General features: G+C 42.5%; 1 protein-coding gene across 4 annotated transcripts in view; it reads left to right on the forward strand.

Annotated features, from left to right (window-relative positions):
* The window catches only part of Ssp3 (short spindle 3), a 42,161-nt gene that overhangs the window by 10,925 nt on the left and 4,357 nt on the right, over window positions 1-26,879 (forward strand). For all 4 annotated transcript variants that reach the window (XM_071697715.1, XM_071697714.1, XM_071697717.1 and 1 more), the window contains 4 exons: window positions 3,555-3,718; window positions 20,422-20,854; window positions 22,358-22,549; window positions 26,423-26,596. In XM_071697715.1, the coding sequence (XP_071553816.1) occupies window positions 3,555-3,718; window positions 20,422-20,854; window positions 22,358-22,549; window positions 26,423-26,596 (963 nt within the window). The remainder of the gene's footprint in view (window positions 1-3,554; window positions 3,719-20,421; window positions 20,855-22,357; window positions 22,550-26,422; window positions 26,597-26,879) is intronic.

Here is a 26,879-nt window from a genome sequence, read left to right on the forward strand (position 1 = left end):
TGAATTTTTATTCTGAGAATGATCCATAATTAGTACCCTTATTCTACGTAATGACAAGCTATTCTTTCCGACAATGTATTGACAAATCATGATTCATTGACTTTCATCCTCGAAAATAATAAAGACGAAGGTTCGCTTTGATATTCATATGCCTCTCGATTTTACGCGAGTCATTACTCTCATTATTCGTTTTTATTCCACTTGGACATGACTTTTATCAACAGTTTCGACGATAACATTTGTAATACAATAGTCAAGAGGCACGTGTTCGTTTTATAATCATCTTACAATGACTAGGAGATTCCGTTCGGCTTAAGCAAATATTCACCTGTTTTATACGGGCATTTTGCCTTTATTGCTCATCCGTTCGTACGGGCAATCGTGCAGCTCCGTTTATCGTTAGATCGTTCCGTATTATTGGTCAGGCTCGTCGCCGTATACGCGATACGGAGGATTCTCGAGAAAATGGAAGCGAGGGAGTCACCTCGTTACTAAATGGACCAGAAAAAGACGTCGTAAAGCGCGCGGCGGTGATAAAAACTCTCGCCAAATTAAAAATTCAGCTGATAAGCGGAGATTATAGACGCGGGGTCCTCCCTCGTTATCTTTATAACTGCTTGTATCGCCGTGTTTCCCCGATGTATACGCGTTTCCGTATACGGCCGAGGTGCAATCGAAAGCGGGATCGCGCTGCGTCGGACTCGACGTGGACATGCCGCGTATTCGAAATAGGAAAAAAAGAACCAAGGGCGCACGAATCTGACGAGAAATACGTGGTTTTTTTTTTGGTTTCGAGACGTATCGTTTCGTGCCATCTATTCTTTTGGCACTCGATGAGTCGCGACGCGTCTCACGAATGAGAGGAACGGCGGTTTCTAATCGATCCCAAATGTTTAAGAAAATCGAGATAAGGGAACGCTGGTAATTCATCCCGCTGGGGTCGGGACAAACTTTCCGGTCTGGACCATTACGCAAAGAGACGAATCACTTTAAGGGGCTTGCCAATTCCCCGCGAACGTTTCCCAATCTAGTTCGTCGGCCAAACAAATCTGCAGTTCCACGTAAATCGCTGGAAACCGTCCACGATCGGTATAGCCGTGTCCCTCTGCCGCTCCAGAATTCATATGTGTATTTATGCGTGACTGCATCCCGGTTGATTCAGTCACGCACGGAAAAACGATTTCTCGATGACTGCAAACTGTATTCGTTGACCGTAAAATAAAAATAGGGGAGAATATAACGTGTCTTCTGACAATGAGTCAAATGAATTGAAGTCCGAATGACGTGTCAAAGAAATGTAACAATTTATAACGGACGATAGTCACATTGTTAAGCGCAAAATATAAATGGCACACAGCGTACATTCTGTTGACCGTCTTTTTTATTTTTCAACGTATATATTTTAAAACGTTTAACATCGACATCGAGAAAAAAAATTAAAAAAATATATATATATACATATATCTAATAAAACTTTCTGCTTTCGGAGGTCCCTTATGTAACAATCGCAAGAATAAAAGGAATAATAATGACTCTGCGGATAAAATGCGAATGCAAAAGTACAAACTGATCAAGAATCATAGAATCCAGGCTATTTTATCGGCCTCTCATAGAATTCTCTAAAATCTTCTTCCCATCGGCTTGCTCTTTCCGTGACGCTTAGTTCGGAAAGAACTGGATTAACATAAAAGCATCTCCCGTTTATGGTCTCGCACATACCCCGATATATGCGTTCCTCGAAATTTCAACGTCCCGCGCTGGCGTCTTGTTTTCGTTCGCCCCGTATCAGAGAGTCGTGGCAGCCCTTTTTTCTTTCTGGATACGGATGGGATTGAATTTGTCAAGGCAGTGGTCAAACCACTTTTTAATGTTTCGTAGGAGATTATTTCGCTACCTCTCATGAGCGCGGCCGGTTCGTAACATTATCTTTTCCATCCGAGGCCCGCCCGGCGCAACAATAGTTCTTAAAAGATTATGCGCGTCAATATTTTCTGCCTGCGGTTGAATCTTTCAGAAATCAATAACAAATGTATGGCGGCAAACCCTCTCCTTAAACTCTCGCTCTGTACGCGTTATTCAATCAAAAGGGAGCGGAAAGAAGATAATCAGATTTATTTTTCAAGGTATAAACTTTATAACGTGAACTCTCCGCGATATTATTATTAGGTAAAGGCGAGATTGCTCAACTCGGATGAAATTTTCACAACAAGAAGTGATCGGACCATCGCGAACGCTGATATTTGAGAAATCGATCGTTGTAAGTCGTCGAAAAAAAAAAGACTGTCGTTTTCGATCGATTGAAATCCGAGCGTGATTTTCGACGCGGCCCGCGGCGCGCATCGCGATATTCACGGCGGTCCAGAAGTGAAATAAAAGTGGACAAACGTGTAGCGTACGACTTTTCTATAGAATTCCTCGAACGGCTTATCGAGACCGAGGCTAAACCGTTTAGAACCCATATTCCTGTCTCCAGAATTCTTATCGAAACCCTTTGACTCGTTACCACTAATTTAGCGTTCTAAATGCGCGTGTACGTGTGCGTGCTGCCCAACACGGCTGCCTCGGTCTAACGGGTCTATAACAATGACTCAACCTATCAGGAATTCGCTGTGTCTGGCCGATCGACTGGAATTGGACGCTAAGTACATAACTAGCCGACCGGTGTGTAATGGTCTCCTGGTAAAAACCTTGGTGAAAAAAATTATGCTGAAATTCCTTTAATTCCCTCCGGGCACGGTGGCATGAGAAATTTACTGACTTCTTGATCGTTCGACGAGCACGCTCTTACAAAAAATACAGGTAATGACCCTGATATCAGTGTGTGGCTTCGTTCTGTTTCTTCCACATTTAATATACAGAATGTTTGATAGCGGTCGCGTTCGGTGTATCTCTGTGATCGGATCCTCCCTTTTCTTTCACATCTTAACAAACCTTTCGTCAGTTTTTGTCACTTTAATTGATACGTAATTGTACACTGTAATTGTACACAGGTCTAATGGATTCCAGGTCTCATGTTTCTCGCTGTATCTTAGATACCCTTCCCCATTTCATTCACCGCGGATTCTTTCGCGGTGTTAAGTAGACAAGAGTTAAGTAAATATACGTCTCTCTTTGGTCGCGAATCCTTCTTTTCGGATTTTAAATATACATTGACGATTCTGATACGTTTGTTTGTTTGTTCACGATGTTATCTCGATTTTAAGAATCGATATTACTCCACGGAGTATACGATAGGAACAATAGGAGAGAATGTCGGAAATACTTTCTGATTATTTTTGTAATTCCATCTCTTTGTGCATTTAAGATCGGTCTATTCCAGAACTCGGACTATTTGCAATTTGCAACGAGATGCGAAGATCGATAAAAGTTTCGATGCCCGAAAAGTTCCGATCAATGCCGAGTGCATAGACTACCGTGTCTAAAAAACGGGATTAAAGAGCAGAAAATAAAATTCGCTAAGAAAAAAATGCGACATTATTTCTCAGACTTTGTGTGGAACGCTTCATAAAGGTATTACATTCGTTCATTGCAACCGCTGCGTTTCTCTTTCACAGACCCTGACTAGTCTCGACGACCACGCTCAGACTCAGGATGTATCCGCCAATTCAACCGGAAATGGTACAGTGGCTGCCAGCGCGTCGCAATTGCTGTGCAGCCTGATCCCTGAAGAGCCCTTTGAGAAAACGGTCTTGCAGACTCGCGTTCAAGATATTGCCGGGTAAGTCCTTCAAACGCTCGATTTATGAGTATAGTCTTACGCCATGTGATCTTCGAAACTTCGATATTGGCGTCGCGTAAGAACCCCCAATCCTTTTAAATGATAATAACGTTTTTATTAACGTATATATTCGTAAGTCGAGCCTCCCTCTCGCGAAGAAGTTGCATTACTTTGTATTATAGAATGGCTCAAATAACGTTTTTACAATACAATATTTGTAACCTGTTTTTTATTCCACTTTTTTTTTCAAAAATATTTCCATTGTGTCATAATTTCTTTACGAAGAAAGAGAAATTCTTTTTCGTAATTTTTATCAATTTTTATAATGTCTGATTTTCCAGCAAATTTGTGAAATTAACGCGAAACTAATTCAAAAACATTCGTTAATTTGGAAAATTACACAGATCGATATTATTAATAATATTTATTAAAGTTTATTAATTATCAATGATAATTTCTGAAGTATCGCCACCAAATATCGGAATTGCAATATTATAAATATTCTATATTTTAATAAAATGCTGGTTTTAATTAAAACCTTTTTATCGAAATAAAGCTTGCATTAAACTAAAACCTATTTTTAATTAAAAATACGGTGTGTATTCTAATAAGACATTATTTAAAGTAATAACACATTGATGGAATATCAGACGCTAGCGCAAACAAATACTAAATACTTGATCGACAGATAACTATTTTATTGCGCGCGATTACAATTGTTAACTGTAAAATCCTATAATGTCTCGAGAAATTTAAGGACGGACTTAATGTGTGGATTTAATAATTTAACATTTCGTAGCTATAGTTTTTCCCGAGATTCAAAAATACACTATTAATACTCGTATCAACGGAAAGTACAGCAATATCGTAGGGCATTCGGTTATTAGTTACAAAATGGCGGACCATTAAAATTAATCTCGGCAGACGACCAAAGTATTATTTCACTGATTAGGATAATCGAAGCATAATTAGCAGCGTTCCACGTCTTTCTGGATGATATGAACGCTCTATGTAATGGCGGGCAATCATCTACAATGAAATCGTAACTTCTGTAACGTGTCTTTACGCGTCCTCTCCCGTATCTTTTTTTATAGAATTCCTCAATAAAAGGGTTAGAGCCGCTGAAGTGGTATTTTTAATAAAAAAGCATATATTATTAAAATGACGTATTATAAAAATGTAGAGAATTTATTAAAAAAGAAAAAAGTAATGGAGACGCAAGCAACGTCATTTTCACGTTACTCAAAATAAAAGAAACGTGCGAAAACGTTTCGATTCGTCGTTCGAAACCGCTTGCTTTCTTCCACAATGTTTCTCTTTCCGTCGATTGACAGTGGATCCTCGTGTTTTTCGCCAAAGCTATTAGCGCCCGACGGGTTTTCACGCATTTTATATGCACTCGTTCGCGCGAGTGCGCGGCTCTCGGTCCGAAATCCGTAATCCTTTTGATCTGGTTGAGTCGCTCTGGTTGCGCAAACACACACGCACCGTCGCCGGGGGGACGGTGCGTCTCTTTGAGGCGGTATACGAAAGAATATTCGGCGTGTGCTTTCCGAGGGGCACCCGCCACGGACCACCCTGTCTGAAAATATAACCGCGCCCGTGTCGCGCCAATGCCCGAACTTAATACGCGAGTCACGCGAAGTGACGAGACGCAAACCGTGTTTTCGTTGCGTCGCGCGAGATCCGATCTTCGCCGGGGTGACGTTTCGCACCTGGGTCAACTTCCTTCGCGAGGACCCCCCAAAACGCCAGTTAACCCCTTTGCCGCTTCTCTGTCTCCTCTCTTCCCTCCGCCTCCCGCTGTCTCTCCACGCTCGTCCTCTTTTTTTTTCCTTTGCTCGTGTCTTCCGGAGAGGGAAATCCTGTCCGCGTATTTTCTCATCTCTCGCATCTCTCATCTCTCCGTCGAACGTAGGAATGTTACACGTCGAACATGTCACCGAGGTATAATACACGAGAGAGAGAGGTACCTCTCCAAGTATCTCAGAATATATATAGATAAACTTTTTTATTTTAGGTGAGCTTTGCGCTTTTTAATTAATTAAATTTAATTGAATTAAATTTTAATTGAAAACGCGATATATTCAGTCTTGCTATGTGCATGGATAGCAACAGGATTACCTTGATTTCATCAACGCGGGAAGAAACGCTTTTTACAGTGGAAAGATCGCAAACATCTGAAATTACGCGGTAATTTCCCGCCGGCATGTGACAGTGTCGCGTGTTAAAAAGATTCCCGGATTCGTTATCTCCCTTCGTACTTTACAGTTGGGTGAATCTGCGAATTTCATGTTAACCATGAATGTACTGTCTGGCCTTGTATAATGAATGACGAAGGTGCGATCAGACTTATTGTCGACCGCGCGCGCACCGGTAGTGGGATTATTATGATTAATTTCCTGCCGATGTGCGAGAAAGGCCTAGTCACGATTTTTACTCAGCGGGCGAGCGCTGCTTTTCGCTCGTGTCTTTAAAGCGCGCAGATGTGTAACGGCGATCGATCATTTTGTACGTCGTAATACTTATTTGACGGTCGTTAAGTGCACTCGCCGTCACTCCTTCCTTGAAAAATAATGCGCGATCTTTTTTGCCGCGCCGAGACCGATTTTTCCTTCCACAGGCACGGCGATGTACGGTGTGATCCACACGTTACCGTTGCTCCACTCCCACTCCCGCGGCTTGGAGAAAGACGAGCAATTTTGCAGCAAGCGGAATGAATGATGAACGACGATCACTCGCATATTCGATAATGCCTGTTGATGTCCATTCATGCTAGATGATATCAAATAATGATTCGGTGGCATTGTAAATGTTGGCGCGTTAATAAGTTACGATAATGCGATAATGAATTGCAGAATGCGTGAATGCCACATCTGTTTGTGCGAAAACGGCCAAGAACGATACGATCTTTGTAACTTTCTTCTATCAGTAGTCAAGCATGATGAGCGTTATATTTTTTGCATAACTTTTTATAACACGTCGGCTGTCGAATGAGTTAACTCATAGTTGGCGACCTATAACGCCGGCTATTCGTCGATTCGATTTTTTTGAAAGGGGGAAATGAAAATTGTATTGTGAGTTTTGATGCAGAATGAACATAATTGGACAGTATATTTAAATAACATGCTGATATAAGAATACGAGAGACAAAGTTATCGAATTATACACAGTCAATGTGTTAATTGATATTAATAGTGTAAAGACTGTAAAGAAAAGATGGGATGCTTTTTTTACTCAGGGTGGGTGGTGGATTCTCTTCGCGGATTCTTAATAAGCCGAAAAACTGAAGAAATGTGTTTCGCTCTGTCGATTTGATACCCTGATATTGTAACATAGAAAATATAATTATCATTAGGTTTTATCGATGATGTACGAGTCAGATATCTCTTAAACCTTTCGATGGTGTACGAAAGGCTTCATAAAGTAACAGATGCGCCGTACGAAGATAAGCAGATAAAAAAACGCGTGTGTTTGCCTATCAACTTTTATCCGTTAGCCCGCATATCTCTCCGCGATCTCTGAGCAAAGAGGCTAGGCGCCGGTAGTGGCGGCTCTTCCAGAGATCATTTCCCTCGTTTCCCTCTTTTTCTCTTTAATGCCAACAATGCCAAAGATAAATGAGCTTTTTGTCGTTGAAGTAGGTACGTGAGCCGTGAGAGAATCGTATCCCGCTGTTGTTTCTCGCGCCGTACATGTGCGTGAACATGACGCGTATATAAATGCAAATAACGCATGTCGGACATACTTTTAATTAGTCATATTTTTACATCGATAATTCTAATTTTTGAAAGGTATATCTGATAAAGAGAAGAATTTTCATGCTGGGATATTATTAGTTTGTTTATGTAATGCTCTAATTTAATACATGAAAAAAAAATATTTTTTTAAGTACATATATTAAAAATATATGTATAAAGGTTTATTTAAACCGTAAACGTTTATATGCGAGGAACATATTAGGAGCTATTACAGACGAAAGGTCAGACGTATGACCGCAAAGTCAATCAATCGGAAAGAGAGGCCTCTCGGTCTCTCTTACCGAAGACTCTCGAAACTCGCGGTCGACGGTCGGGACCTGAGCGGCGACTCGTTACCGTCAACATAATTGCTAGAGAGGAAGCACCGTAAAAAGAATCAAGTACGCAAACACTCTTACTGATAATCTCGACGGTCGACGGGTCGCCAGAAGAAGGAACCTGTCGCGCGTTGAGGTCTATGCTGTCTTTCAATCGGGACGGAATCAAGCGAGCGATTCGCTTATGTTCGCGAATAAACGCTGTCCGAACGTTTAACCAAATCCCCTTGGTTTTGCTTTTGCCCGCACGATTTTGATGAAATGTTGAACCAGAAGATATTTGATCGTTCTTTGTATTCTTACAATATTAATTAAAAGTCTAAAAAAAGAGTGCAACGCTTGCTAAACTCGAACCGCTTATAAACTATATTTTTCTTAAATTTTTAAACGTTACATATTTTGATACAATAAGTTTGTTAATGTGCTAACTTTTAAATATATAGATCGCCAGAATTTGTAAAGATTAGAAAATTATCATGAAAATTTTGCATACGCAGGTCAAAGAAAACAGTTCGATGTTTCAAACGCTCAGTAACAACGTTGACATTGAGTTTGATTGACATTGTGCGCGAGCAGCTATGACGACACGATCCGAAAGAATCGTAGAAGTATAATGGAAGTATGCCAATTTGAAAATCGTTATGCTTCTTAAAGTGCCCATCTTCCCTGCGTGCGCCCGAGATAAATCACAGTTTGCACTGGTTAATTGAAACGGATGTAGGAGGAACTCGGTGCGATCTCGCTTTTTGTTTCTCTTCGCGGCGCGGGGATTAAATGGGCTTTCGATCAGCTTGTCGACGTCCACGGGCCTAAATTTTCCTTAGCCCGCCCGCGGCTTCCCGTGTCCCCCGTCTATTGTTATAAAGAATTAAAGGACTACGTCTTAATCGCGCGTAGAAACGACGCGCTTTCGCTGTCAGACGGGTGCTTTTAAGCCTATCACGTATTGAAAGATAACGTAGACGGGAGAATTGTCGCGTAATGCTCGGGAGTGTAAAGGCGGAGGTGTCGAGAAAATTTCGGTTACAAAATTAGAAGAACAGCGAAACGATTTCTCCTGTATATTTGTGTTGCTAAAAAGTTCCTAAAGTTTTTAAACCACTTATTGTGTATTATTATAATCTCTCGAAATAATCCTCTGGGTCAACAAATTCTATTCGTTATATTTTTAATAGACATCAAAAAGCTCGTTGAAAAAGTATATTCATTTCTTGCAAAGGTTAATGCGGATTTTAGATGGCCGTACACGCGAGATATCTTGGAGCATCTGCTCTTTAATATTTATGAGAGGTCGATTTGCGATATTAAAAGCTCTTATTAAAAAGAAAAAAATCTTGAGGCGAAATAAAATTGAAAATTATCAATCGTCACGGGTTTTCCGGAAGAAAAAAAATTAATCGGTATTCTCACAAGTCAATTTGCACTATTTGCAGCGATAATACGAAACTCTCCCTTCCTCTTTTTCTCCCTTAAGCCTCCCTATCTCCTTCCTTCCCTCCTCCTGCCTCTAACTTTCTATCTCCCTGTGTTTCTCGCTCTGTAGGCAAACGATTGGTCGCGTAACTATCGTAAAAATGATTTGCGACGACGTAATCGTCAGGCAACGGGCAATATCAAACTGACGCATTAATTAATGCGTAGCCTAGGCGAACGGCGCGCGGCTCGCGCATTTACTTAACGTAATAAGGTTCACGGGCGGCTTCTTCTCCTGCCTGCCTCCTCGCTCGCGCGAGGTAGGTAGATGGGTAGGTAGGTATAAGGTTTATTACGAAAATGAAAAGGCTACGTTTTAGTCGTGCAACCTGATTAAATCGGGAGTTGCGCGAAACGAGGTTAGACGCGAAACGACCTCGCGCCGGTCTCTTCCCCTTTGAAGAGCGGCGAGCGAAATCTATTTTATTAATATAACGGCGCTGCTGTTTGATCTGATAATTTAGTTTCACCGTTCTAAAGAGCATCTTCTCCCCCTCCACTCTCTCTCTCGCTCTCTCTCTCGCTCTCTCTCTTTTTTTCGTACCCGCCAAAGAACTGTCTGGATACTCGCGAGCGAATCTCGCACACCACACCGACATTTCCCCATGGGCATTTTCGGACTTCTTTCTCACCCCGCTGGGCCCTCCTCGCTCTCCGCCTTATCGATTTCATGCAAATAGATTCGGCGCGCGACCCTAACGCGCGATCGCGGCAAGAAAACATCAGCAAACGTCGATGCGCGGCAGGATTCCGTGTAATGGACTTCTGTACGTATTAGGCGGGGTACTCCCGTAAGTACTCCAATAATACGCACGGTCCACGTTATATTACGTTTCTCTTTTCTCTTTAACAGCTTTACGCGGAGGTCGTAATGCGTATCGTTAACCGGCTCCATCATCCGAAGAATCCGCCCACCAGTGGGTAAAGTGGAGGAGAAACGTAACGCACGGATGTTCTCGAACTCGCGATCGCAGGATATATCCGCGAATCTTTTCGAGAGATAAGGGGGTCACGAAGAAAGGTAGCTCGAGCTCTAATCGACGAAATCGACGCGTCGCCGACCAAAAACCGATAACGTTTTGGCGGCGGTCCAAACGGGTGCCGGAGTCGCGGGCACCTGCCACGTTCGTCGTCAGCGAGGGCGGCTTTTGGGCGAGTCTGAAAGCGCGAGGGTGGGCTCGGCGTAGACCGGCAAGATCATCGGCGGTCGCGGAAGAAAGGGGGAGAAGAAGAAAAAACATCGCGGGGGTGAATGAGCGAGGCGGGCTGGGTACGTAATCTGCTAATGGACTGCTCTCCTCCCCTCCGTCTCGTTCCCTCCTCCGCGCTCCCTCTCTGTTTCTCCTCGTCCAAATTCACCCTCGGCCGGTATATACCCCCCTCGTATCCTCCCAACCCTCCTTCGTACGGACTCGACTCATCCCTCCGACCCTCTCTCTTTTTCTTTCTCTCTCTTTCTCTCTGCCGAGCTATCGGCGACCTACGCGCAACACGCCCAGTCGTTTGCTATTCTTCGTATTTTCGTTGCGTTCCTTTTTTCTACGTGTTGCTCGCGGGATTGGTCGATACACCGCGAATCGGTTTAGCGTGCTCGTACACAGGGTGTTGAAAAATTACACGTACAAACTTTGAAATCGTATTGGAGATTCGAGGATGAGCAGAGAGGAGTGGAGTATCCGTAAACGCGCGAACACGGAAAGACTTCTTTTTCCGAATTAAATGATTGAAGGAGAGACGGGTTTTTTCACCAGGAATTATAGTCTCTGCAGATATACGTATGGGCTCCTTACGCTTCGTTAACTTTAATTAAACTTCATCTACGTGAAATTCTGGTTTGAAGCCTGCGCAAATGGAAACTATAAGGAAAGGCGTAATCTCGTTCACTTTCGTTGAAGAAAAATCGTTTCCAAACACGGCCGAAGAAGTTGTGGTTAGAAAAGCTTTCCTATGTATTATATTAAATTGAAATTTTTTCGCATCACTGAAGCAAGAAATTACTCGCTTCTCGAATGAATCTTTAACGATAATTTTGCAGATAATAATGGAACTGTCCTTTCGCAAAAGTACACGCGTTTAACGCAGCAATCGCAGCTCGTATTTAATTAACTTCTTTTCATGTTGGAATTCAGACATGCAAATAGCCAGCTAAATATTGCATCGAATTCGGGAATGGCAGGTGGTATCGTTCGCGCGCATAAATAATGATTTGAATTATTACCGACAATGCGCGCCGGCCGAATTAATTATGATGACATTGTATTTTATCTTGTAAACGTTACGCGCGCGCAAACGATAAGTCCTTCTCACTTTCCAATTATTATTAATTATCGGATCGATTGCATAATGCACGCGCCGTTTTATTTTAAAAGCGCGCACGGGTGTACAATTTTAACGACAAAAATTGGAGCGCGCGCTTTTTCTACAACGCGAATGTTTCTATACAAAGAGAATAATATCCCCTACGGATTTTACCGGCGATCATTAACCGCGCCCCTTTTTCAAATGGGATCAGATTTGAGCCGCGCGTTTTGAAAAACGTAGGTGCAAATTTAGTTTCCCAAATTCTGCTAGAATAGACGCGCCATTTATAACTACATCCCGTTATTATTTCAAAATTGCGCCTACTACTCTTACTACAGAAATAAATGGTTTTATTTTATAATTTTCGCACATTTGGTGTATTTTTCGATGCTAAATCGGCGCGCGCCATTTATAGCCATATCCTGTTATTATTTCAAAATTGTACTACTTAACTACAAAAATTTGCGATTTTATTTCGCTAATTTCGGCACACTTTCCGTTTACATCGCAAACTTGAACTTGCGTTAAGAAATTTACGTTGACGTTTGACCCATTTCATATTTCGCTGAGACGATTATCATCACGTTTGAGAGCTAACTGTTTTGGATCGCGTCGCGTCATAAATTTAAGGTAAATACTAGTTTGGCGATTCAGCGTCGGATAGACAGCAGATGCACTTGAAGCATCAGCTGGCAGTGCCGGGTGTTGGTCAGTGATTCATTTCCGAAGCCTTCCGCTCATGACTCGTTCCCAAAGCGCGCATCCCTTAATCTGCTCTTCGGACAGCGTTAAATGCTACGTTGCTCACTGATAATGACGTGACAGAATAATCAGAAAGTTCAGAAAAGTTGTTATACTTGATCAGAATAAGTCATAATTTCTGTAAGATGATGTACAACTAATGTCTGAAAAAAAATTTTATATTCGTCAGAAAAGAGGGGGGGGGGAACAGTCCCCTAATTTTGTTAATGTTTAAACTTGCGAACTTCCAGTTTTTACGATCCCGTGGCGAGAGGAGGGATCTTCAACAATAATAGTGCTGTCGACGACAGCGATGACAAGAGCGGCAATAGTAATGGGAACCGCGGGATTGGAGCCGAGTATTTGATCAGGCCGGGATAGGGGGCGCAAGTAGAAATAGGCAGAGCGGCTGTTCTTGTTCCCATTCTGCTAAGTGGCGAGCTTCAACGTTGTCTATTATTCTCCGCGTACTCACCCGGGCATAGGGCTAGCTTTAAACGGCGCCAGAAGAAATCCGGTGTTGACTCTGACATGGCGAGATACATTGTACCCTCGCAAGAGTAACGACCCTCTAGGAGCTTCTGCTGTCAATATATCCGCGATGGAAGTATCCTGAAAAATAATATACATCAGTAAAAAAGTATTTAAAAAACACAATTTTTGCATGCGCGATGTTCGTAAAAACAGGAGATTTGATCATTTATTATATATTACTGTTAGATATTTTCCATATCTTGACTTTCGTTAATTGCCGGAAACGATTTAAAAATAGATACGAGTTGAGAGAGAATATTGTAATTTTTTTATATTGATAAAGACAATTATATACGTATTAATAAGTTACGCTAATTGTTTAACTGTTAATGGTTTTTCGTTCAAGAAATTTCTGAAGGTTTCGCGCAAGTAGATCGATAACTAAATTAATTGAGCACGCCCTGTTTATTTTAGAAATATTTTTGCCTTTACCTCGTCTCTTACTTGGTATAGCCGATATATATATACCTTCTTGTATAAAAGCATGTTTTTATGTAAATACACTAGATGCGACCGCGGGCTGCCATTTTGTACCCGCGGCGTACGTATCTTCTCCTCGGCAATATTGAATTTCTGTAGGTAAACATAAATTATTTTTAGAAATTCTACTCCACGTATAAATACGCGCAAACGGGGTACTTCGCCGAAGCGCAGCGCGAATACATTTCGCTGGCATGTTCATAACATATTGAATATCGGTAAATGGTCTCCAGTCAACAGGGCTGCAATCGGTTATTAAAAAATTCAGGTTTACAGGAAACCGATGCGCGGATTTTGCGCTGCCGCTAATAATGGATGTTGGCGCGACATTTTTAGCAATTTCAAACAGTCATAAAGTTTTTTTCAGGAATCAAATAGAAATGTCAACATTATATCGTTACCGAAAAAAAGAGAAAAAAAAATATTATGCTCTCAAAACTCGATGTAGTACAGTGATGTCTTTACAATATGCAATATAATGATAATGATGCTTGTAACGTTTCGTTACAATAATTTGGCAATTATTTATATATCTCAATTCTGTTTTTCTTATTACGTCTTTATTATATCCCGCTGTTTTATCTAAACCTCTCGTTTCAGTTTCGATTTAGCTGTTTGATTTTTATAATTTCGGAATTATTTTCAAGTATTTTGCACAATCGTCGGTTTATCCTCGTTGAAATTTAGAGAAATTCCATAAAAATTCTCATATTTACTTTTATTCGCGCTTATTCGCGCATCGTTTGAGCGAATTTACAGTACGCTCGACACCGTCGCTATGCTCGGCCAAATCGCATAGAGTTAGCACTCTTCACCCTACGCTCACCCCTAGGCCCCGGCCGTACGTACGGAGTACCGTAGTGCGCTTCATCCCCCGCGCTATCCGAAATCCCAGCGCGAATGCATTACGCATCAACGAATTCGGAGTAGCAATATCCTGAGTTGCTGGATGTCAGAGCTCAGGATTATAATACATTACCAATTCGACGAAGACCACCCATTTGACCTTGTTTTAGGCTTTATTTCGCGTGCCGGCGTTCCCTTATTGGCATTTAATACAAACTCGTCCAAGTTCAGCGCGCGCACGATGGCGCTTCAAGTTTTAATAGTTCGAGATAAAGACGGTAGAATAATCGTGTCCTCTCGATGCCAGCCTATTCTTTTATATGATTGAAAAAACATGTGATTTATTTCATTTATCCCCCTAGATGTATAACTTTGCCGTTGTTATTGTAGGAAAAGTGTCGTTGACAATTTTTATGTACACACATTTTTCAATCGCGCCGCCTCGTTCGAGCCTTTTTTTTTTAACGTAAAATTAGAAAGAGTGTATCTATTTTGATGCGTACGATCGATAATGGAGAATCGAAATACCGAGCAAGATTGGCGACCGAGTGGCCGACCGCCGCACCCCGCGCCACCCCTTTTTTTCCGACTCAATGATACGCGACTGTCATTTACACACTTCTGCCATTTCGTTGCGCAAACACACCCTATTGTCGAAATAGCGAAATGGCACTTCTGCCAGGCGCGTTTGTCCGGGGCGCCGAAGAGGAATATTTCCACGAGCTGGGCTGGACCTGGAATTCTGTTATTCTTACTATGAACGTCATTCCTTCGACGAGCAATTTTCAAGTACAGTTTATATTAAATTTAGGTACGTTGAAATGGAGCGTATAGCAATTATTTCAAACCAACAATTGTTTTAAATATTCCGAAATTTTATATATATTATACATATATCATATAATAAACATGCAGCACTTTAGAGAACATATAGTATATATATGAATTTATATAATAATTTATATAATTAATTAGTATTCTACTGCATTGTTTTGATCAATTCAGTTGTATAATGAATAGCGCAACTATTCATTATATCCTTTATAGATTTATCCTTTTCCCTGGTATGCTAATATTCGTGCTGTCAGCTATATACGTACGTCGGGAATTACATTTTTGATTGATTTACAGCATTAATTCCGGAGTGTTACTCGGTTGACTCGCGCGCGTTCACGAAAAATTTGTTGCGGCGATTTTCAGCTAGATACGTTATTCGTATGGATTAACAGAAAAATTGTTTCCGCTTATTTTTATTCCGCCTCGTTTGTCGAAGTCACGTATTTTTTATCACCCATACGCGTCGCGCGTATACCGATATTACTCTAAATACATGTAGCACTTTGGTGAACAAATATTCTCCATATCGCCGAGAATATGTATTCTTGATGAACCCGCAAAAAAAAAATGGTACCGTTGTACCTTTTTGAAATTGCTGCCCTTGTTTCCTTTCTCGATTGTTCACACGTTTGAGGATCCAAATCAACTGTTTCCTGACTTTGACATTCTGTGATAGGATTCGTATTGTAACCCGTTGAAATTAAAGTGCGGGTTATGATACGAATCCTTCTGCAGAACGTTAACATACTGCAGAACAGTCGTCTGTATTGTCCGCGTTATTTTATTTGCAAATTAATACATATATCAAAGGTTTTATATTTTCATGGTTCTCATGTAATTGTAAAAAAGGAGTGATATCCGTACAAAACGTACCTTCTTAAAAGAGTTAATAAAATGCCACCTCTCTATCTTGCATTCGTGCACGTATTGTGAGTACGAAAGATGCTTGCGATTGTTCTCCAAATAGTCGAGTTACGCGCGACAGCGTAAACCGGATAGACGCGTATTTCCGCGCTCTCTGGTAATCCGGGCACGACATTACAAATTACGAGCCATCCGCGCGTTCGATTACCTTCCTCTTTAGGGGGGAAGCCCTACCCCCGTGGAGAACCTTTTTCCCGCCCGTAAGTGCACTCGCGCGGTGCAGCGCGCAAATCGCGTAAGCCACCGCCGGTTCCGTGGGTCGGGGGTGCGGGTTGGAAGCGCAAAGATATGCACCCTCGCGAGCTCGCTATGAAATAATCATATGGTTAGCTAATGGCGGCCTCCGGGGTAGCAGTATATACGGCCAGCCGTTCGCCACCCACCCTCTTCCCCCCCTCTTCCTCCTCGTCCTCCGCCGCGGATGCGTGCAGGGGGCGGGACGAGAGGATAATAAATAAATTCGATATATTTGCCTCGAGACTTCCCCCCCGCAAACATTCAATGATAGATCGCAATCTCAGGCCGGCGCGGGGTGACGCACCCCCCGAGGCGGACGTGCGTGAAGATCGGGACACGGGATCTTCCTGGTTGGCGCGAATCGCTTCGGTACCCTCGGTACGCGTGCGGTGGACTGAATGACAGATTGAGGGACATACATATTCGAAAAACAGAGTTCAATCGCCTTTCGCCTGACTGAATCGCTAATTGAAAACTAATAGCAAAATCTAATCTCGCACTCCGTTCTTGAGAAGATATATAACCGCTTTGCATTATCGCAGAGGTCGACCATAGATATTAACGAGGCAGTCCGTTTCTAACATAATACGCTGTTAAATATTAGAGGATGAAATTTAAACCAATACCTCGAGTTAAATAACGTTTTGTTATTTTTAACTACCATGTGTGCGTGCTGAAATTTATTATTTTAGCACAAAACAGTATTATTTTAACTCCGTCGGTTTAATTAAATTAACATTGTTTTTGGTAAATTGAAGATATTGAGTAGGAGCAGTGACGACCTGTAGGAATGGTTAAAAATGACTTAAATTCATGTATATAATTCTACACGAATTAACGAATTTAACAGTCTAATACTCAGAGCCTGTTCAAAGCATCGGCTTGAAATTTTGGCGAGTAAATACACAGAAAACATAGAAATGTCAAATCAAAACTTATATACTCGTATAGGTATACGCAACAATCTACAATCTTGAAATGAGATTATATTGCGAAGAAAACTTGTTTGAATAAATTCATTTATATTTTATATTGTTACTAGACATTACAGACGCGCGCGCTTCGCGCGCGCCATTTAGCTTTAACATTATGCTATTACTATTACACTATTAACCCTTGATACACACAACTGTCAAAATATACAATGACAGCTGCAAATAACTCGCACAACGCATCGAGATAACCAATCGGCATCGCGGAAAAGAGGCTTCAATTTTTCGATACAAACGAAATTCACTCAGTTAACACGCCTTTTTTTAAAGTGGAAACGAAGTTTCATATAGTTCAATCAAGAAAGAAAGTTGAAATAAAAATAAAACACGAAATTTCGTCGGCCTAACTGGCAGTAATTTTAATCTTAATAAAACAACGTTTCGACCTCTACTTTGGGTCCTTATCAAGTTATAAATAATTTATATATGTCGTTCTCCGGGCTTTGCACGGCACGGTCATGTCTCTAACGTTCGCTCTGTTATACCTCTTGACCACATAGTGTAACGATGATAATATGTTTCAAAACTTGACGCGCAGATTATTCAATGCTAAATTATTTATAACTTGATAAGGACCCAAAGTAGAGGTCGAAACGTTGTTTTATTAAGATTAAAATTACTGTCAGTTAGGCCGACGAAATTTCGTGTTTTATTATTTGATCACTGGCGAAGAATTATTTTATTGAATTTGAAATAAAAAGTTGAAATTCTTATAAGATTATATATCTTATGAGTATATAAGTCTTGATTTGTTTGATACTTCTTTTTTTTCCGTCTAACAAAAATTTTTCCTTTTAATTAATTTCAAGCGGAGCGTGTGACGAGGTCACAGTTCGAGACTCAATTACGAGAGTATTTAACGTTAAAATTTGGAAAGCGTCGGTAAAATAATGATCCCCCCCTCGACGTCGAGGAAGAGCCATCACCAAATTGACCGGACTGTGGTTGTAGGACTGATTCCGGGACACCCTCTCGGCCAGCGCATACCCCATCGCGATTACATGATTATGAAAGTATGATTCAATGTTTCGGGCCGCGAGTGAATAGCATCACCCGGATCGGAATTTATCCCTACTACGGGTTAAAGGATTAAGCGATCCGGCGCAGTGACTTTCACGGATGTAATCCCGGGCTACCGGTAGAGCGAAACGGAAGAGCGGGACGGTGAACCATTCGGGGAGGAAGGAGAGCCACTCGGCAGAATTATTGCATTCGAAGACGCAACGGCGGTACCCCTCGTCGTCCCCAACTGTCGTCCGTGTTGTTGCGGATTAAAGGGCGCGGAGGGGCTCTCTCGGCGTGTAATCGCGCGAGCACGTATAGCTGGCCGACGATTCTGATCCGCGCGGCGCGATCATTTCGCTGCATTTTATTAGCGAATTTACTCGGAACCCCGTCGCACACTGTTCGGCGTCGCGGTGACTCGTGTTCGCCCATTGTCGTATCTCTGGCTCCGACAGGCTTAACGGGCTCTCTCGTGAGCGTCCGTCGCGCTTATTGGGGGAACGAGTGCAGGACAAGAAGAAGAGAGAAAAAAAAGATCGTCGTCTCCACGGATGGCGAGACGCGACTCGGCAAACCGGATCCCGTGTTCCGTCTCGTGTCGACGACGAGCGGATTGTTAAAAAATTCATCTTCTGGAATTTCGCATTCTTTACAGCGTCGCTTTCGGGACGGGAATATCGGCGACGCGATCGACACAAGATATAACATTTCGAAAAATACGGCGCGATATCGCCAATCCTTTTTGCGCTACAATCGGCGAAGCTAGTGCGGCGGGATTAGCTCGCAGTTAGTTATGATTAGACGCGACAGTTGGCCTTCCACGGACGCGGCATCGAAGGGCGGCGCACCCTCTCTCTTTCTCTTTCTCTCTCTCTCTCTTTTTCACCGTGTATTATATATTCCAATACTCATTGACGCGCGGGGCCCCCGGAGTTTGTGTGCGTGTTTCCACCGAGGAGGGTCGAAGGGGGCGGCGATAATACGCGCTGACAGGCACGCACCCCCTCGGGCTTGCGCGGCCGCGGAAGGGGATGCTGCCTACGGGAGAAAGAAAAACGTATACATACAACAACCCGATAGAATGAGCATCGCGTGCGCCGCTCATTCGCAAACCCCCCTCAGTCCCCTTCGCTCTTCTCGCGTCCTGACCGCTCCTTCACCCTCTTTCGCCTCTCTCTTTCTCTCGGAATTACGCACTGATGTTATAATCCTCTCGTGTTACGCCGTCGCACATGCTGTCCTGTAAGCAATACATTGTTTTTTTTATCCGGTTCCATCTCCCCCCCACTGACGCCCATATGCACACTTCGCTGCCGTATGATCGCTCGGTGATCGACGAGCGCCGATTGCCGAAGTACCGAAGTGAGATCCTGCGTCGGCCCAGGGGTCGACGCGACGGCCCGTTTGAATATTGAATCGTTCGTTTCTCCGTTTAGAACAGGTGTCCCTGCACTTTCGCGTATCAACGAGACGCGTTCGTATTGTTCTACACCGCTGCGACAATGCTTTTTAAAATCTTTCGACCCTTACAGCGTACTTCCACTGTCCTGGATTGAAACAGCGAGGATCAACCTTTATATATTAGAAATTTTCAATTTAAAAGAGGAATATTTCGTAAATACTAACGTTACATGTAACTGGAATTTCATGAGCGAATTGATTCGAGTTTTCTTAACCCTTTGGCTACCACGCGCTACTGCTTTCTGCTAAAACGATCTTTGAAAATGAAACACTGTTAATAGTGGCTCTCTTTTATATCTTGATATTTCATCACTGCCAGGTAAAAATGTTCTTAAATTGTCTTGATCTGTATTTACTTCATTAAAAAAATGTTCTACAGCATTATTATACGAGATCGTTAAGAATTTAGTAGTCAGATCAAAAATTTTACAACTTATAATTAGCTACAGTTAATAGCTACATACAGTATGTATAAACTCATTATTATTCGTAACATTTTTTAAAATCATATTTTTACATCGATTGCACTACTAATATCATTCAGTTGCGTTTTGCAGCAGAGCCGTGCGTATAGCTTCGCGTCCAGCTCAGCCGTAAGTCAAAGAGATAAGATAATGACTTTCAAGTCAAATAACGTAGAAATTAGTAAATTTCAAAGAACTTCTCGAGCATGGGAATTCTCCTCGGCCATGACTCCAAGGGTATCGAGAATGTCGAGGGAAAAAAAGAAGCGCGGTTTCGTCGATCCGCGAGAGTATTATTATAATACGTGTCTCGATTCTTTTGTGCTTCAGATATCTGGTAGCCGGCGGCTTAGTGGATCGCGTGTCACGCCACAGCCGAGCCCTGATCGAGACGGATTTCTTTCTGGATCAGGAGCATGAGTCGCCGTTGCTGGTATCATCTTACGATCTTCTCGCGCGTATCTGCAGCCATCTGAGGAGGTCCGTCGATCAAGATACTGTCAGCGTGCACGGCGAGGGCGGCGGCGGCGGCGGTGGCGTCGAGCAAACGAGCAACGAGTCGCACTTGCTGTCGACTTTGTCGACGACCGAGGCGTCGAACGCGATCGGCGCTCTTTACGCGGCGGTCGCGTACACGCCGCAGAATCAGAAGGGTGCCTCGCCTACCCCCAATCAGACCTTCACAGCCGCCATACGAACTCTGGCCAGCCGCGGCCTCAAGCTTCTCAAATCGATCGCGGAACTCGATCTCCGAACGCTGCAGGTACGTAATTTAATCTCGTGGCTTTACAATCTCGACGAAATTTGTAATAAATTAAACAGCCATATTTTATTTTTTTAATATTAATTTTTACATACTCATTAATTACTTTTTAATTTCAAGGTATAGATTTATTAATTGTAGTTTAATCTCAACGCATTTACATTTTTTAAACCTTCTTCGTGTTATAATTTTATGAAACAAGACTGAGATACAAATAATTGCTGAATTGGACAGAAGCGTAAAGTAAAAGAAAATGTTATTTGGAAAAAAATGTGTCCATATGTAATACAAAGACAAAAGCGTGCAAGCAAAGCTTACAATTAATTATAAACGCACGGCTTGATGCGGTATTTACAGCGATTATCTTAAATAGATTATTACAGTTTTGAACTGCGCGCGTGCTATTACTTTAAATAATTCTCCCGAATTATCATTCCTCTGATTTTCATCGTCATAAAACGCGATGTCACGCGGTTCGTCCGTACTCGTATTATTCCTCTTCAATTTCGGTACTTTTCCTACACTATTCATGCTAAATTCATACCGTTTAATTCCGCAGTTTACTCGCTCAATCTTCGCCCAAACTTCGCGGAGATCATATCCAGTGTGTAAATATGGAGTCGACGTGGGACAGTCACAGTTTCATATTTAATTACGCGATATAAATATGCCACCTAACATTCGCGCAGCGTTAGTTTGTCCTATTTCAAGATCTCTCTCGATCGTCGAATACTCGATCTCGGTCTAACAAGCGACAGCTAGAATGCTCTATCCATTAGATCATCATAAGCTCCATTACTCTTTAATTCGCGACGGTTTTCACGATTCGGCATTACCGCGGGCCACCCCCGGTCGCCTCTCCAAATGGCAACGATGCCGCTTGTTGCCGCTAACAATGCAGCTTACCGTCGGGGGGGGGGGGGGGCGCCGGGCGTGATGGAGATATCATGTATCGCGGGGGTTCGGCCTGTCAAGACGTAAAGGCCTCCCGTGAAGTTCTCTCGCAGCGAGCCGACCGCGAATTGAATCGAGGCGGCCGCGCCTCGCGCCCTTCGCCCCGCAAAAAACCATAAGGGCTATCGTGTGCCCCGCGGGAGGGCCGTGCCCCGTCCCACGGGAGCGCCCGTCGATTACCAGATGAGCCCCGCGTGCATTTGCCGAAAAACCGACGGTTATTATCTATTCTCTTTGCGCCTCTCGCGACGCGGTTTCTCCACCGGCAGCAAATAAAGCTGACGTTTCGTTTTCGCCGGCCGATAATGCCCGTCTTAGATTTCAGCGGGCTTTGAGTGTCCGCCTTGTAGGGGATTCGGTGATTCAGGGTGAAAGAAGAGAGTCGAGAGCGGAATTATATCAATACCATTAAGTGCCGTTAAGCACGTTGTTCTACGAGCACATCAGGTTTATGCGTAAATCCGGTAAATCGATAGAACCATTATAAAAATGTTAATTGGTACACATAACTTTTTTTTTTGTATAGAAAACGCGCACGTTCTGTTACAGAGCTTCTTGGGCGCCGAGGGTACGAATCTGCAATGGCGGCTGATAGCGAGCCACCTGATAACCCGACTGTCCCGCGACTCTTTGTCGGACAAATCGGAGGTGGGATCTATGCCGAATACAAGCGGTATTCACATCCTCTCGGAATTGTTTGTGGTGCTCGGGTACTTCGCCCTAAACAATCCGGACAATCAGGTACGTTCCGTTCCCATATGGCAGCTTATGCGATCGAACACCTCAGAATTTGAAGGGGGCCTTTCTAATGAAACTTAGTTAAGCTCGTCGTGCGCTCACTTGCGTAAAATCTGAATTTGCTAAAGTCAAACTTCTTGTCTTTCCTAATCCGTCTGTAATCTTAAAAAATCGTAAAAGCACCTTCTTGATTTCGGTCTTCTACGAAATCAGAAAAAAGTCGAAGATTCCTCCGTTAATTCTGAGATCGTTAATTTTTGTTATCCTTTCTACGCGCGACAAAGCTATATGGACGCATTGGGAGTTTGACCTATTTCAAAAATATTACCTGCGTCTCGAATCTTTATCCGCGCGATGTAGATACGTCGGCGTCGTCAGGATTTTTACGAGAACGTACTTTATCGAGGATACTCGTTCGCTTTCGGCATTTTACTGCCCTAACAGCCCTTGATATCATTCGGATATTCGGTGCTTCTACAGAATGTACATACCTGAGAGCACACTTAATATACTGACAATGAGAACATCCCTCTAATATCGTATACTTTTGCGATACCCTCCAAACATTCTCATCTACATGTGCCGTTAGGGTGTACATACCGCGTGTACCGCTTTGAATTCTTCGAATCGGAGACTGCAGTGTCTCGAGTCACCCGGTACGTTCGGCGAGAAATGCACGCGCTGGATGGCGTACAGCGTGTTACTGGCGAGAAGAAGGAAGAGGCTGTTAGACACAACACACTCAGCGGACCTCCCATCAATATACGGCCGAATGCCGTTAAGATATATTTACGGCGTACGGTTCCGTGCGCTTCGGGGCGCGTGCACGCGTGCAACTCCGATCCATCAGTTCGCAAAATCGCGTGGACATTTATAATTGCGACGCGGAAAACGAAGGAATCTCCGAGAGCAAAATTAACCGTATCTAAAGGGGTAAAATAAAAATAATTGTTAATTAAAACGCAAAAGTTGCGAAATGCAAAAAATTATATTTAAAAGTAGTAATATTGCATAGCAGTAATAGATACTCAAAAGTATCTATCCCATCTCTATAGTAAATATTTTTAAATATCTAATAATACATTTTATGTATTTTTTCTCTATAAGTATTTATTAACCTTACGTTACTCGCGTGGTTTTTTTTTAACGTAATTACTCGCGGAGTGAATTTTACATCCTAATTTACATCTCGATTTTCGTATTGTTCTCTTTGTTAATTTACAATTACATAAAAGTCGGCAATATTCTATATATCTTTTAGATAAAGATAAGTGTAAGCATTCTTCTTTAATTGCGAAACAATTTGTGCATCATTCGATTGATAAGAAAGTTTTACTCGGTGAATCTAATAGATTCTTAAGGCTGGAAGAGCATATTTTATTGTACATCCTACACGAATTATGTAATTAATAAATTAATAGATTTTCAGTATCTATGTAATAGATACTTTTAAGTATCTATTTAAATATTTCAACTTTTCCTGTTACGGATTATTACAAAGTGATGATTTATAACGAAGTAATTAATACATCACAATCTCAATCATCAAGTACCTTTCTCAAATAAAACTGTGAATATATGTGCGGTGTTCCAAAATAGGAAGCGATATGAAGTATTATTACCTAATTATTAACTCTGAAATATTAACTTATTATTCTGGAATATAAACTACCAGCGTATTATTAACGCGAAAATTGTTTAAAGCAACTCGCGAGTATCTCTCGCGACTAAGTTTAGTATTCCTGAGGTTAACGAGATTTCCCAATTTAAGGAAATTGCTTCTCGCGAAGTTGCTACGATTTAACGCCACCGCTCGCACGTTGTCTGAGACCGAATCTGTGTCCACGTTGATTCCGTGAACGGGTGAATCGGAATGTGAACTGCTGAGTGCACCACCGATGTCGCGCATTCGTCTTTCAGCGCTTTTTTAAGGTCGCCGCTCTGAAGAGCGAGAACCGACCCTCCGAGAGTAGCTGCCTCGGAAAAATCGTTTTCCGCCAGACGAAGAGGAAGAAAGAAAGCGAGAGAGAAAAAATGTGTATATGTGTGTGTGTGTGTGTGTGTGTGTGTATGTGGGTGAGACGTGCATAAAACAGAAAGAGAGAAAGGGAGAGAAAGGGAGAAACGAGACGCTTTTAAGCTTCTACGAGCATCTGCGGCAGGCAGGGTTATCGCCAGCCCGGTACGACGGTATCACCTTCTCCGTCCGCGATCATAAACACGTCCATCTCCGTTTTTTGTCGACGGTCGTAACCGAATTCGAGAAATGGATTTTTTTGCGGTGGCGCCGCGGTGCGCGCGTTACCGCTTTCCGCTTATTTATTTTAAACCCGGGCCCGGCGTTAACTAGGGCCCCCTTGAGGTCACGCGCGTGTCGCTACACGCCGTTAATCGTGATACATTGTTTTTTTTTTTGCCAATCGATATTGAGAATGTCGCTTGCTTTACCGCGCCAGAACCGTGCAATTAAATAGCAATCAATCGGCTTTTTTCCGCCGACATCCGTGACACCCAGAAAGATTAACTTTCTTGATCTCGATTCAAGATTAACTCCAACGAAAGATTAACTTTCATAGCTAATTGTCCTTTCACTGACCATTCTGTGGAACTTAATGTGAACTCTCTAAGATTGTACGAGAACCTTGCTTTAGCGATAATTCGAAACGCGTCAAGCGACCTTGCGTTGGATTGATGAGGCTACTTTTATGGGACAGTTTTCACGATAAAATCTATTTTCGTGATGAGGAGAACCTCATATTTTTCGCGAAGCGACTGATTTCATCGCGAATCAATCATTACCGAGTTACGTTACATTACGTTGCGCGCGGAGTTATGTCAACCGTAACGGACGGACCGATATATTTAACGCATACGAAGCGCAATACGGGCCGCCTTGGCGCCGATGAGACAGGGATGCGTAAAATGTGGGCATTTCCTGCAAGAGTTTTGTGCAGGTGCACAGGAATACGACGTCCTGTTCACAGAGGCACTTGTCATGAGACGCAGATGTCCAGCGCGATCTTCTCGCGCTAAAGACACTCTCGTTTCCGTGACACCTGGGTCACCCAAGTTCTCACGCTCTTTAAAAAAATTGCTCGGCCGCTTTAATTAACCGTCCGCGTCGCAATTGAGAAACTCCGGTCGAACGTGCGATGCGGGTAATTTGCAATTACAAGAAGAGAATCTTCGTCCGGTATATCGATCTCCCCGTCTATTCGGCTGACAGATTCCTCCCGCGAAAAGCGATTCCCGAGAGAAACCTCAGAGAAATAATTTAATACTTCGTCGACGGGACGCGTGGAACTATGCTTTATATAGATATCAGGTATGACGTACACGAAAAAAAAAGTTGAATTAATAAGATTATTTTCAACTAGAGTTCTGTTAGCTGATGCTAGTTATTAACAACATCGATTGCTTCACTGGTGTAGATTAATTATTATTTATATCTGTTAACATGTAAAACTCTCGTTTACGATGACTTTTTTAAAAGTTAATGGATACACACATGCTTTAAAATATAAAAATTACAACGGCTTTTAAAAGCGTTTTTATTTGCGCGCGTGACTGGATTTGCTCGCTGCTGGCCAAAGTATCGATGTATTAACACCCGTCGATGAAATTAAGAATTTGTAGTCCCTAATCGATATATAGTTCACGTACGAAAACTCGAGAACGGATGAGAGAAGAATCACCGAAACCGATAGCTCTCGGTAGCGTGGCGATAATTTCCTTTTCAATAACTCCCAGCCGTTGCTTGCGCTGGCTTCTCTCCTCTTCTTTACGGATATCGCGGAATTACTGGAGAAGCTAAAGCAAATGAAATTACTTCCGTTGAAGAATAATAACGTTCATCGTTTGGGAAATCTGTTCCAGCTGGTTCTCCAATCGGCTGGCGCGGGCCCCAGCGTCCTCCAGCAGCTGTGTACCCTGCCGTTCCCGTTTTACGGAGATCCCAGATTGATACCGTACACGTTGCCGGCCCTTTTGGCCGCTACTCACCGCAATTCTGAGGCGATGGCGATATTGTCTTGCGAAATGTCGTACGAGGTAAGTCGATGATTACGGACGCAACTCGTTGTCATGCGCCTAACTTTTCGTATTGACACAAATTCAACATTTATTGAACGGATGCGTTATTAACACAAATCTGCGACGATACGCGAGATTTGTTGGAAAACAATTTTTTTTTTCTCTATTGGTGGTGCTCGCATTTCTCTGCGGTCGATTACATTTTATACGTGAATCGGTGAGACGTAATATCAGCGTTATAGTGTCGATTCCCGGTAACCACATTTAACGTGTTAATATACATGTTAATATGCGTGCATAA

This window comes from Temnothorax nylanderi, unplaced genomic scaffold, assembly GCF_030848795.1.
Source record: "Temnothorax nylanderi isolate EJ_2023f unplaced genomic scaffold, tnyl_v1.0 TNYL_tig0013_pilon, whole genome shotgun sequence".
Lineage (NCBI taxonomy): Eukaryota > Metazoa > Arthropoda > Insecta > Hymenoptera > Formicidae > Temnothorax > Temnothorax nylanderi.